The sequence below is a fragment of the Rhinolophus hipposideros genome (genome assembly GCF_964194185.1).
Source record: "Rhinolophus hipposideros genome assembly, chromosome: 12".
Classification (NCBI taxonomy): domain Eukaryota; kingdom Metazoa; phylum Chordata; class Mammalia; order Chiroptera; family Rhinolophidae; genus Rhinolophus; species Rhinolophus hipposideros.
In genome coordinates, this window is record NC_138058.1 from 492,392 (window position 1) to 507,168 (window position 14,777).

Genomic DNA, 14,777 nt, shown 5'->3' on the forward strand with positions numbered 1-14,777 from the left:
ACGCAAACAGGGCTGACGGGCGTGAGGAGACCACCTCCATCACAGTGCCCAGACGGAAGGAGAAGCTGCCTCTCCCTCGCGCACACACAAGAGTTCTCCCTACTCTCAATCCCTCCACATGCTGTCTCCCAACTGTGCCTCATGCACTGCCAGCGGGAGCACCAGATCACAAGGGACGTGGTCAGCATGTCCGAATAAGAAAACACAGTGTGAGAGTACAGCAGGTCTGAGTGCGGACGCTGCCTCAGATCCAGCTGCCTGACCTCTCAGAGGCCCTGACACCAAGCTTTCTCAGGTGTGATCTGAGAGCCCAAACACTCACCTTGTATGAAAAGCACAGGGGCATTCCATAAATGCTCATTTCTGACTCGCAGTGTTTGTAATAAAGAGAAGGAGGAAGGTACCATGCACGGGCAGCTCCGAGAGCCAGGCACAGTGCTCAGACATGCATTTTTTAATTTGGACTTTATACCACCCACGTTACAAACATGAGAGTGAGTCAGACAGGTTAAATTATTTCCTTACTGTCCCAGAAATAGCTTTCACAGCCAGGTCTTCTCACCCCAAGTCTGCTGCACTTCCCATCAGATCACACTGCCTGGTACATAGTGAAGGCTCAGTAAATAGCGGAATAAATGGTGAGACTCGAGTGGGTTTTTGAACATCAGGGCCGGTTTTGTACACAAGCAGCACCAGTAACTATGGATGCGATTTCAGGGGTGCCACGAAACATCAGGTTCCCAGACTTTGCCTGAAATTCCCTAATTAGCAATGCATTTTTGTCTCCTCCTCACACCTGCTCATTTATCTTAGAAATGCTACACAGCGAGGCCTTTTCAGTCATTTATTTTTCAGTGTAACGAGTTTCCTAGATCCGTACCTACCAATCGGTTTTTAAAGTTAAAACATTAGGGGGTCCCTACCCAGTGGGAGTCTGTGGGAACCCTAAATAATCTACTAATTTCACGGCCTATTTCTCGCTAACTTACACACATCACAACTTCAGGCCTAATTTCAGTTTCAGATATGTATCCCCAAATACTGAAAAGAAAGTTGTCCCTTTTTCACCAACATTTGTGAAAGAGGAGAGCTGTGCTTTTCAACTTCTACCACATTGTTATTTGTTAGCACTAGAAACCTGCAGTAAAATTCCCCATTTATAAGCCATATTCTTCAAATTCTCCCTGTAAAATTTCATTTAAAATGGCAAGAACAAGGAGGAGATCAGTGTGAAAGACAGGCTGAGTGTCCCACTCTGTCACGAGCGCACAGTAAGCTATGTTCAAGTAAACAGGGATTCCTATTTTTCAACATCCAAGGCCTAATGAATTTTAAACATAAAAATTTAGTTATGTATGACTTCCTGAACTAATAACATTTCTGAATAAAGCCGACAAAGTCAGAAAAGTGCTGGGGAGGAAACAAACGTAAGTTCCCTGTGCAACCCAGCCATTACTCCGTATCCTGCTTACATGCCAGGAAATGAGTCTCACATCGATTCTGCATTTTGCTAATTTAGTTTTTATATTTTCCTCCTTGTAGTTGACTGTCAACACATGGCAGTAAGAAGCTATTGTAGCCCCAAAGGAAAGCCCTTCCCTGGAAGTCGGGGAGCCCTGTCGCCAGAAAGCCCAAGGAGTGTCAGGGACTGGGGCTTCACCTCTGAATTGACAGGTATCTCAGTGGTGACCTCGACATTGACTCAGAGCCTGGGGGTGTCTGCGGAGTGGCTGGTATCTGAGAAGGCCCTTCGCACCCTCTCCCAGTGTCTCTGCCGCGCTGCCCTATGGGCATGTCTGCTCTGTTGCTGCCTCTTCACTACCTTCGAAAGAGCTTCCCTTCAGTTTTACAAATTTAGGATATTCATTTATCCCAATTTTCTGTCTCATATTGTGACACATTTTAGTCTTTCCATCATTCCAAACTTTTGAGTCTTCTGGGTCCTGTTCTTCACATGAGTGTTTCTCCAAGTGTGGCTCCCAGAGCAGCAGTTCCAGCATCGTCTGGGAACTGTTATAAATGCCAATTCTTGGCGCCCCACCCCCACCCCCCATCGACTGACTTGTGCTACAGTTTAGGGGCCACTGCCATAGACCATCATCCTTCCACATGAGCCAGAGCCTCTCCTTTCGGACCCACTGGCACCATGGAACTACAGCTTCCAGAAGTTCTCAATGTACACACTCCAAGTACTGGAACCCCTTAGAGCAGGGGTGTCAAAACTGCGGCCCGAGGGCCAACTGCGGCCCGCAATCCATTGTTAATTGGCCGGCAGCAAATTCTAAACATATATTTAGTTTTCTTAAATAAACCAGGTGAGGCAATACGTACTTCACCTCGAGTGAGTGGCCCGGCTGTTTGTGTATTTTACCGCATATGGCCCTTGGTGAAAACCGTTGAAAACAGTTTGGACACCCCTGCCTTAGAGAATCCGATCTTACATTTACTAAGAACCCGCTAAATGCTGGCTGGTAGTCACTAGACTAACATATCTTTGATATGGTGACAATACAAGAGGACCCTAGAAATGCCCGCTTTGGGCATATTCACCAGCAGTTGCTCTCTTCTGTCCTTTTGCCACAATGTTGAATAATTCTGAGACTCATAATACCTGACTCTCTACAGGCCCAGCTCCTGGCTTGTGAACAATTACTGTATAATTCACTTATCTCTAGAAACTGTTCCCAGACTGAATCTCCACTCTCACAAGTACCATTTAGAGAAGTGCATGGTGGGAAGCAGAGGGCACGCTTCTGTGTGGAAAGCCCAGATCCCCGCCATGCTGCCTTGAACCACGGTCCTGCTGGGCTCTGGCCAGGAAGCCTTACTGCAGGGGGCAGAGAAGGCCACGCCTACCGGGGGGCACTTCACTTACCGCGCTCGTCTGCACAGACTCGTTTCCAGGCTTGGCTTTTATATCGACAACTCCATCGGCATGGCGGAAGGAGCAGTCAGCGAGGACATCGTAAAATGACAGCCTCTGGGCTTTTAAGCCGTTTTTCTGTAGCCACTTCTTAGAGTCCCAGGTGTCTTCCGGATTTGACTCATTCTGGACAGAGAATGCTCCCAATTCTGTGTTTGCAATCACAGCTCATCAGCCATTCATGTTATAAGCCATTCCTATTTCACCACCACCCCCTTTGATATTTACCAGGCTGTTAGACTACATTCGTTTTAGGAAGCATGCTTTCCAACACAGGGCTAGCAAAGAATCAGCTCACAAGGCTAGAAGGCAGGGACCTGCTGCTGCTCAGCTCACTGCCTCCGCTACATAAGGCGACTGGCCCCATGCATAGGTGGACATGGAGGACGGACCAAGGTTGTGTGTCAGGAGAGCATTGAACTTGGGGTAGGAGGCTCTGAGTTCAAGTCCTGCCTCCATCACTTCCTAGCTTGGAAGTGATGGCAAGTTGCTCAAACTTGGGCGAGTCACTCCATGTAACCTCTCTGAACTTCAGTGGAATTCTTCACCTGCAGATAGTATCTGTTTGGCCTTCCTAGGTGTGTTGAAGTGATTCAAGGAGAAAAGTCATGTGGAAGTGCTCTGTAACAAGGGGGAGGACACATAAAGGAAGTGGAAGTGACCAACCCCAGAAGGCTGGCGGGCTACCTCCCACAGGAGCTCCCCAGTGAACCTGGTGGATTTATCCTGACTCAGAGCCTGGCCCTCAACTTGCCGGCTCAGAAACTTCATGTCAGTTCCGGCACCTGGAGCTGACTTAAACAGCAACTCACCTTAGTCAGGCTGACAGGATAAAGTATAACCCAGAGGTCCATTGCCCAAAGATCCCCAGCCTTCCACACATTCCCTCGGTGTTTTCCAAAGGCTTCCTATACTCTCTAAGTGGGAGGTGGTGTTATGCTCCATGAACAGAAAAACCACATGAGCCAGCCATCATATAGGCAGCAAAGTATTTGTCTGGGTGGCTCAAAACCCCTACTGTCCCCTAAGGAGGGCTGGGTTATCTGGGGTGCCCCAGAGGAGCTGCTGTTCTGGCCCGGGACAGCTGACTGTGCACCTTTGCTCCGGCCCCGCACAGCGATAGCACACAGCCAGAGTGAAACTAACCACGCTGGGAGCATTTATAGAACCTGGGAATCAGCAGATATTACAAACCAGGGCTTCTTTACTCCAGTGAGTAGACTGGTAAACACCTGCATTCCACCGGGAGGCAGGCAGAAAGGACCTTGAGCTTTTAGTCCCATTGGGACCAGTGAGCACTAGGAGGGCCAGGAGGGGTGCTGGGCAGGGGGTTTTATAAAGTGTCCACGGAGCATTAGGTCCGCCGGCCTCACATAGCTTATGTCCACTTAGACCTAACCCGGCACACTGAAACTCTCTGAGCAGTTTTTAAAATACTGACGCCTACACCCTGCCCAATAGACTCTGTTTTAATTGGTCTGGACATGGATTTTTCAAAGCTCCCCGAGGACTGTACTGTGCAGCCACGCTTTGCACTTGGGGTACGATGGAAAGAGCTTTCTATATTATAAGTTGGTGACCCCATCAGTTATGCTTCCCCCAGACACAGATTCAAGTCACATTACACTTTTAACTAAAAAGTAGCGTTCACTACTAGGGAAATGACTAGGCTCACTACTAGGCTGTTATCCACAGCCACTCATTACTATATTTAAGGGGATATATAATTAGAATAAGATTTGAAGATATAAAACACTTTGGAGCCAACTGTTTCTCAATAATACCTAAAGGATCTGTCCATTAATCCTACCTGTGAGCCATGTCCTCGAATTTTAATAGAACACTTTTTAAATAATGTCCTTTGACACCTACTGGGACTGGAACATCTCAAAGGACCTTGTGAGCCTTAAACCCATCTGGCACCAAAAGCCCCCTTGGGCACCACCGCCAGTGCCAGCAGTCGGTCTGGACACGAGTCACAGTGTCCTCTCACCCTGCACAAGATGCTCTGATCACAGGCTGCCCGTAGCTTCTGGTCCCCAGGTTCCCTGCGTGGCCGCCTTCACCACAGGGAAGTAGGACAGAGAGAATAAAGCTTTTTTGTCAGTGGAATCCACCTTGTGAGAAATCCCCAGGTGGCTGTTTTTCCTCAATTATTGTTACTTACATTCTGAGCCTCTGTCTCCTCTGTATTCCTACTTTCTTATTCACCTCCCTTCTTCTGATCAATAGCAATAAAATTTTCATTCAATTATGGCCATAGCAACACGCACACTGTCACAACCTTCTGCTCTGTTTCTAGTTGCCTTCTTTTAAAACAGTAAGGCCCTTTATCGGTGATAAATTCCAGCTTACCAGAAAATAATTTCCTAAAAACACATCACATCAAACTAAGTTTAACAAGGGATTTTAAAGAGCCAGAAACTAACTTCTGACTCCTTGTAGCTTCACCCAGGACCAGGCGGTGTGGTCACTTTTAGGGCATGAGTCAGGCTCCCAATCATACTCCAAAAAGGGGATTAGGAGGAAGACCCCAAAGCAACCTGATCTTCATATAGTAAAGAAAGAGCAGTCAAGCAGCAAAAACAGCCTAGGTGCTCCCAAGCTGAAGAAAGGGGAGAGAGGGGGAAATCTTCTCACTTTCAGTGCGAATTATACAAGGTAGTGGTGGCCCTCATTTTGTCTAGCAGGATGGGGGGAGGGCCTGACCCCGTCATACAGTCCCTTGTTAAGGGACTCTTAACAGGATAGAAAGGGATCCTTTCTATCCCCTGCAGTTACCTCAATAAGAGTGTCCCACAAATTCTCGCCTACAGAGCCGAGGATGATCCCTCCATTTATTGTGAGCTCACAGCTCATCCTGGCTCCACTGCTCTCCTTTCCCAGGTGACACATTGCTCAGAAGTGTCTGCCAGTTATGGGAGAAGCACACGGCAGATCCCATCTCGTCCATGGAAGCAACTGGCCTGGTCTTCTCCGGCCTACTTATCAACCTCAGAACATGTTTTAATGCGTTAAGAGTGACTGGCAGATGCTTTTAAAACATCACTGCTGTAGCCAGGCCACAGCAAAATGACAAATCGGGCCCAGAATCTCAGTGCCCACTCTGCCCCTGAGGCACAGTTCCCAAGCGTCTTCCAGCCACAGTGGGTTCAACACCAGCCACAATGGGTTCAAATGCCTGCCTCACGAAGAGGCTTCATCTCACGTTTCTACTTGGCTAGGCCACACTACCCAGGTACTTGGTCAAACATCATTCTAGATGTTTCTGTGAGGGTATTTTTTGGAGGAAATTAACATTCAAGTCAGTAGACATTGAGTAAAGCAGATAATCCCCCTTACCATGAGTGGGCCCCCTCCATTCAGTTGACGGTCCTAAGAGAAAAGACTGACGTGACATCCCCCGAGGAAGCGGGGACTCTGGCCGCAGACACTCTGCCCTGGGTATCCCGCCTGCGGCCTGCTCTGCCTGTTCTGGACTCGCCAGTCCTCATGTTCATGTCGACCAATTCCCTCTCTCTGCAGACACACACACGTGCCCACACGCACACACGTGCCTGCGCACGCACACACACTCACAAATACCCTGTTGGTTATGTTTCTCTGAAGACCCCCACTAATACACCCTCCTCCTCCACTGAAAGTCACCTGTGCAGCTCCTCATTCCTGCCAGATCCATGTCACTTTCACGGGAACCATAAGTTAATGAATAGACGAGCTCGAAATCTGGAACCGACCTCAGAGAGCTCCAAGGTCAACGTTTGCACACTGTGTTCCATGAACACACTTCTAATGCATATTAGCGGATATTACTCAGAAAGAGGGAAGAACTTTGGGGATCTTAAAGGTAAACAGTTTCACGATTCTTTATCACGTGCCTATTAAACCTCCGTGGGACCCGTCGGGGCTCACCAGCAGCAGAGGTGTGAACAGTATTTTCTAGAGCTAGTCAGTTCCAGACCCTTTGTGCACAGAACATTTGGGAGGGCTTAGATTTGATAGATGACAGTGTGGTACACACGGCCTAACATTTCTGTGATCACAGGAGACATGAGACGCTAGACGTATCCTTGGCTGCCTTGTGGCAAGTGGCACAGTAGGAAATGCATGCTGTGTATTAGTTGAAAAGGAAAGTTCAGAAGAGGAGGTGATGTCCAACAGGAAGAAAGAAAAAAAGGTATTACTTTACAAGTAGTCAGGAAGAATGTTTAAAAAACAAAACATGCAACTGGCCACAGAGAAATAAGGAGTGATAGTCAGGTTTGTGACGAACCTGCAAGGAGGCCGAGAGAAAACCACTGGGAAAGGATGTCGCAAGCCACATTTAACATCCACATCTAACATGACATTTAAAATAAACTAAAAAGTGTTGAGGATCAGTAATGTAGGCAACACATTACTCCTTAGGCAACAATTTCCTTAAAAATAGTCTGACTTAACAAGGCAAACACAGATTCATTCAAGTTGTTTGGAATAGAGTGGAAAAATCAAGATTAAGGATTGAGGGAATAATTGATGGAGTATGGGAACTTTAGGTTAAACACCTGAAATTCATGTGGTACAGAGAATGGGAATTCTGAAACAGTGGGAATACTAGAATTAAACCAAGACAGAAATCTGAATCTGTTCCCTTCAGAAATTAAACTATTGCCACATTTTTTGATCTTGCATCACCACTGCCAACATTTTTTTCATGGATTTTTTTTTAAAAATTGAGATATAATTCATATACTATAAAATTCACCCTTTTAAAATATACAATTCAGTGGGTTTTAGTTTATTTACACAGCTGTGCAAACATCACCACTATTTAATTCCAGCCTATTTTCATCACCCCAAAATGAAACCTTGCACTCATCAGAAATCACTCTCCATTTACTAACCCCTCTTTCCCGCCCCCCCACAATTTAGTCTATGGACACTCATTTAATGAAATCATACAAATCGTGTCCTTTTGTGTCTGACTTCTTTCATTCAGCATAATGTTTTCAGAGTTAATCCACAATGTAGCATGTAACAGGACCAAATCACTTATTATTAGAGATCGTTTCACTTCTTCCTTTCCAGTCAGGAGACCTTTATTTCTTTTTCTTGCCTGATTGTGTTGGCTAGAACCTCCAGTACAACGTTGAAGTATTCCTTTGTGTAGGTCCATATTTCCCTTGGTTTTTCCTTATAAAAGTATCATTCTCTTCCTGCCTAAGGGAGTTCTGCTAACATTTTCTGCAGAGCAAATGTTCTGACAACAAATTCTTTCAGCTTTTGTATGTCTGGAAATGTCTTTGTTTTTGAAATATATTTTCATGGAATATAGAATTCTAGATTGAAAATTTAAGGTATTGCATGGGGGAAAAAAGGCATTGCTCCACTGTCTTTTCACTTGCAAGAAGAAATGTGCTGTCATGCTCACCTTTGTTCCTTCGTACATAACGTGCTTTTTCCCTCTGGTTGCTTTTAAGATTTCCTCTCTTATTAGTTTTGAGCAAGTGGATGATGATGTCCCTTGGTGTAGTTTCTTTCATTTTCCTGCCACTCATGAATGTCTCATATCTCTGGGTTGTACCTTTCATCAAATTTGGAAATTTTTCAGTCTTTATTTCTTCAAATATTTTTTTCTGTTCCCATTCTCGCTTTTCCTTGGGAATTCCATCGACATGCACATATACAGAGGGTGCCAAAAACATGTATACACATTTTAAGAAAGGAAAAAGCTGATTAAAATTGTAATAATATACACCAATAACAAAAGATGAATACAAGTCATGCGTATACATTTTTTTGGCACCCCCAGTATTTGGCAACTTGAAATTGTGCCACAGCTCAGCGATACTCTGTTTGTTATTATTTGTTTTTTTATTTTTTTGGTTTTTTATTACTATTTTTATCTCTGTGTGTCTCATTTTGGATAGTTTCTATTGCTGTGTCTTCATGTTCACTAATTGTTTATTCCTGCAGTGTCTAATTGCCATTGATCCCATTCAGCATATTTTCATCTAAAAGCTTTCATCTCTAAAAATTCAATGTGTATCTTTTTTTATATCTTCCCTGTCTTTACCTAACTTCTTGAACATATGAAATACAGTTATAACAGCTGTTTGAATGTCTTTTTCTGCCAATCCTAATTTCTGTATCAGTTCACAGTCAGTTTGATTAAGTTATTATTAAGGGGAGCATTTCCTACTTCCTTTCACAGCTAGTAATCTTTGATTGGATGCCAATCATCGTGAATTTTACTTTTTTGGGCACTGGATGTTTCTGTAATTTTTAAAGCTCTCTGAGCTTTGTTCTGTGATGCAGGTAAGTTACCTTTGAAGAGTTCTTTCATGTCTTGCTTTGATGATTTCTTTTTTTTTTTTTTTTTTTAATGATGATTTCTTAGGAGAGCCCAGACAGAGCTCAGTTTAAGGCTTGTCAGTCCCCATTACTGAGGCAACACTTTCCCAAGTTTTCTACCTGGTAACCCATGAGTTATACATTTTCCCATTCGGGCTGGTGAGAAAAGGCTGTGTGTGAGCTCCAAGCCCTTTCTTTCTAATTCTGTCCAGTGGATCTTTCCCAGCTTCGGGTGATTTCCTCACATGAATGAGCTGATCAGCACTGAGCTGAATTCTCATGGGGAGCTCGCAGATTTCCAGAGTTCTTTCTCTGTGCACCTCTCTCCTCACTGGTATGTTGTCCTGTGAAGTCTAGATGTCTTGGTCTGCCTGAACTCTTCACTTTGGCTCCCAAACTTTGGGAGTTTGCTGTGCTCCACCTGAGATACATGTCCCCTCACGCCATGGCCTGGAAATCCTCTCAAAGCACTAAGCTGGAATAATCCAGAGCTCACTCTGAATTCTCCCTGTATCTGAGGGATAACTGGCCTTCATGGCATGGTGTCCAATGTCTTTAAATACCATTGTTTCATATACAAATTCTGACAATTAAGTTCACGAATTCATCCTAGAAAAAGTGCTACACACCTCATTGCTGAATATCATTATGGTCACCTTCAAAATATGCCCCTTGGGAAGCTATGTACCGACGCCAGTGCCTAGTCCACCCTTCAAAGCAATTTTGGAACTCCTTTTCTGGAATGGCCATCAGAGCTGTTGTCGTATTACCCTTGATGTCCTGAATGTCATTGAAATGTCTTCCTTTCAATATTTCCTTTATCTTTGGGTAAAGAAAGAAGTCACTGGGGGCCAGATCAGGTGAGTAGGGAGGGTGTTCCAATAGTTATTTGTTTACTGGCTAAAACCTCCCTCACAGACAGTGCCGTGTGAGCTGGTGCCTTGTCGTGATGCAAGAGCCATGAATTGTTGGCGAAAAGTTCAGATCGTTTTCATCTAACTTTTTCACGCAGCCTTTTCAGTACTTCCAAATAGTAAACTTGCTTAACTGTTTGTCCGATTGGTACAAATTCATAATGAATAATCCCTCTGGTATCAAAAAAAGGTCAGCAACATTGTTTTGACTCTTGATTTGGATGGGACTCTTTTAGTCTCGGAGAACTGACTAACTTTCATTGTGCACTTTGATGCTTTGTTTCAGTGTTGTATTGGTACACCCATATTTCATCACCAGTGATAACACGGACCAAAACGTCATCTTGCTTCTCCAAAAAGTCTTGGCAAACTTTGACTCTCCTTTGCTTTTGTTCACTAGTGAGCTCCTTTGGGACCACTTTTGCACACAACTTTCTCATGCCAAGATTTTCAGTTCAGATTTTCCTAACTGCCATGTTTCCCCGAAAATAAGACCTAGCCAGACCATCAGCTCTAATACATCTTTTGGAGCAAAAATTAATATAAGACCCGGTTTTATTTTAATATAAGACTGGATTTTATAGAATATAACATGATATGATATGATATGATATAATACAATACTATATAATATAATACTGGGTCTCATATTAATTTTTGCTCCAAAAGATGCATTAGAGGTGATGGTCCAGCGAGGTCTTATTTTTGGGGAAACATGGTGTTTCTCTATCGATGTTCCTTGGTCTGCTATGCTTCTCACAGTCAGCCAATGATTTTGACACACAATTCGACGAATTTTTGCAACGTTTCATCAGTTCATCAGTGGCTAGTATGCTCCTTACTAGCCACCCTGAAGTCTTTTCATCAGTGACGCATTCTCTCCCCTCAGAAAAACATTTAATCCATTTGTACACTGCTGTTTTTTTCATGGCATCATCCCCATAAACTTGGACTAACATGTCCCTGATTTCACTTCCAGTATGGCCAAGTTTAACAAGAAATTTAATGTTCATTGCTCTAATTCAAGCTCAGACATTCTTATGACAGCACACACAAACACGCAACAACAATAATGAACACCACTCAGCAAGACACCGCCACATGTCGACACAAACACAGCCGTGAGACACTGATATACCAGGTTATGAAACCTTCCAGAGCTGTTTGTGCGTGCAGCCAATGGAAGCGCACAGTAGCAAGTTTGCAAACTTAATCGTCAAACTCGTATTTCTGTCAGTCCCCTCCCCCCCACCCCCCAAGGAATTCTCATGTCCTGCTCTTGGTAATTAAGAGAGGTCAAAATTACCAGTGGCCAGAGTGTCTGGCCTCACCATCTCATTCCAGGAATCAGTGCTTCACTGTCACTCTCTCAGGATGATAGAGGACTGTCTGTGTTCTTGACTCTGAGTGGGGTGTCACTAACAGCGAGCAGCTCCCCAGACAAACCTGATCACTCCCATCCTTGGGAACCCCAGGGACCTGGTCCTGGCACAGCACCTGCCGCCGCTGCTTCTCGGGCCCCGTCAAGACACCTGGCCACAGGACAAAGTGTCACTGGGAGTGCATTGAGTTGCACAGGGCAAGCTCACCCAGGCCTCCAACCTCTTTCCCTACATGTGTCCCCTTTCTCGTTCCTCCCCTTCAGCTGCGTCCCTGTGTCCAGTTAGCCTGGCCTTCTGGCTCTCCTCCCACACTGACACCTCTGTAATGCAGGCAGGGGACCCGAAGGCAATGTAACCAGGCAGAGGTTCCCAAACTTTGCTGCACTTTAGGGTGGCCCGGGGAGCTTTCCAAAACCCCAGTGTCCGATTGCACCCATGGGGATCAAATGAGAATGTCAGGGGTGGCTACCAGGCATCAGTATTTTTACTGGTGGACAAGGTTTGACTCCAGCTTCATCACTTCTAGCTGTGTGGCCTTGGGGTAACCTCAAGGGTTACTTAACCTTAAGTGAAAATAATAGGAGAACCTATTTTATAAAATTGTAGGAAGGATTAATTGAGTTAATACTTGTGAAGAGCTCAGAACAGTGCCTGATATATTAGGTATGCACTGTAAGTATTAGCTGCTCTTATTACCAGTGGGGTCCTAAATGAAAAAGTGTTTTACAGAGGAAATCCTTTACTCATTCACACTCTCAGGCAGGAGTCAGTACAGTAACTCCCCCAACTGTGAAGGGGAAAGAGTGAGCCAACACTTACCAAAGACCCACTGGGTGGGAAACATGCACTATGTTACTGAGTCTTTTCTGTAATTCCTAGAGACTGGTATTATCATAATCATCTTACAGAAGAATAAACTAAAGCTTAAAGATGTGGACTCAGGTTAACCTAGTCACGGAGATGAATTTACAAGCAGGTCTTTCTCACACCAAACGCAGGCTCCTCTGGACGCTCTTCTCAACTAGACCTTAACCTTTGAACTTCCCCGTCAGTCCTCGCATCCCCCAATTTTAGCAAACACCCTGCTCCATCGGTTTAGCCAGAATGCCCTGGATATCTGATCAAATTCCTAACCCCTCCCCAGTGACATCTGATCGCCCAGCCCGCGTCCAGCAAGCACCCTGCCAAGTCAGTTTAGCCAGAAAACCCCCACCCCTGATGTTTCCTCTCAGTCATTTTCCATCCACCAATCGCCCACCCTGCTCCTTGGCCATAAATCTCCATTTTTCCATGTTGTGTCCATAACTGAGCCCAGTTTATACCAACGTCTCTTCTCCCTATTGCAACAGTTCCTGAATAGAAATTGTTTCTACTCTTTACTGTCCAGCTCTGGTTGTGCTTTAACAATCTACACACACACACACACACACACACACACACACACACACAGAGTTCTGGGTGCTCTCCTCAGGTTGGCTTAAGGAGCTCTCCTTGCTAAAGAACATGGAAACAGCTCCCACCGCCAATCAGCAACAGATATGACTTGCATACTAGTGACCAAAAGCAGCACCCACCACGGTCCGTTGTGGCCACAGTGGCCTTGGCCACCAGCCTCTGGATCTGGGCCAGCGTGCTGCAGGCTTCCTCCATCTCCCTCCAGATGAGAAACACATCCTCTCGGACCTCAGCTCCTGGGAAGGAAACACACATGAGCAGGCGGCCATGGCAAGCCCGAGAACTCTTTGGTAGTCCGGGCAGGCCTGGCACACCACAGCCAAGTTTCTAGAACATTTCTAAACATCAAATTCCACTCTCCTGTGTAACCTCTGAGAATCAGAACTGGAATCCCTCAGGAAGTGCTGCCATCTCAGGAAATCATAAATGCAGAGTTTAGGATGCAATCAATCCTTATGCAGTAAATATCTGCAGCAACCAGAATGTTTTAAGACGAATTATTGATAATACTCAAATATGATACGGAATAAAAAACATATTCAAAAGCATCCAATAAGAACCAGGTGGCCGCATGAAGGGCACGAGGACCCTCAGGCTGTGCCTTTTCTTTCAAAGCACTCATAAGCCTTTCTTGCCCCCGAGGCTATCCCGAGTCTGGCCTCCCTCACTGGACACCTGTTGTCTCGACTCAGGGCTCACTGGAGCTGCAGGACTTTTCCAATGAGAAGGCTCAATTAACAGAGACATTTATGTCACTCTCACAACCCATCAAAGTTCATCTGACGTAGGAGGTCCACGCTGTGCCTTCACCCAGGTCCAGGCTCGAACAGATTAGCTAGCAGTTTCCAGAGGTTAGGGAGGGTGTCCGAGCAGGAGAAAAATGGGCATGACGACTTTATAAAAGTGCAGCAGGAGGGGGCCTGTGGTGACTAGTGTCAATATCCTGGTTGTTATGTTGTCCTACAATTTTGCCAGGTGTTACTATGGGGGAACCTGGGTAAAGGACAAGTGGGCGTCTCTGTATCATTTCTTGCAACAGTACGTGACCTACAATGGCCTCTGCACCCATCTGCCACAGCCCACTGTACACACAAGGCCAGTGGTGCCTCCAGGAGGCCACCATGAGTGCAAGATGCCACCTACCCATTCTCAGTGGAATCCGTGGGCCCAGCCACCAGCCTCAAGGCCTCACGGGGGCTCCAGGGAAGCCCCTGCTCTGGGGATGCTTTTGAGGTAGTTGCACTGACAAGAATTTAGCAGACGTGTTCTCTAGTTTTAAAAACGCCATTCCAGTAAAAAGCCTATGTAAAACAAAAACGCAACAACTCTGTTTCACAAACTACACAGTCGGCTCAGGGGACACTGACGTTACCACTGAAGCAAGCTGAGTCCCAGTTCTCTAGTGACAAAAACCTACTGGGGCACTTGCTATGTGCCTATCTTTCCACATGGGCCTTTCTAAACATTTTCTCCTTCTCTTCACCACAACTATACAGGCAAATTCTCTTGTGCTCATCTTACAGGTGCGTAAACTGAGGCGGAGCAAGTTGTCCAAGGCCACACAGTGAGTGGCAGCGCGGAGTCAAACCCAGGCAGGCGTGACTGGACCAATGCAGTGGCCCTGCCAGTGGCCCTGAGACGGGGTGGATGGTTACAGAGGGGCCCTGCAGTCCACACCCAGCAGCTGAGGAGACCCCACTTACCAAGCACGTCTACATAACAGTCCACGGACGCCTGAGACCACACAGCCACAAAGAATGACTGTCCACC

The 14,777-nt window shown here is 45.7% G+C and overlaps 1 protein-coding gene across 1 annotated transcript in view; it reads right to left on the reverse strand.

Annotated features, from left to right (window-relative positions):
- Window positions 1-14,777, reverse strand: part of VWA3B (von Willebrand factor A domain containing 3B) — a 159,280-nt gene that overhangs the window by 78,589 nt on the left and 65,914 nt on the right. The window contains 2 exon segments of the mRNA XM_081068257.1: window positions 2,876-3,072; window positions 13,127-13,243. Coding sequence (XP_080924383.1) covers window positions 2,876-3,072; window positions 13,127-13,243 — 314 coding nt within the window.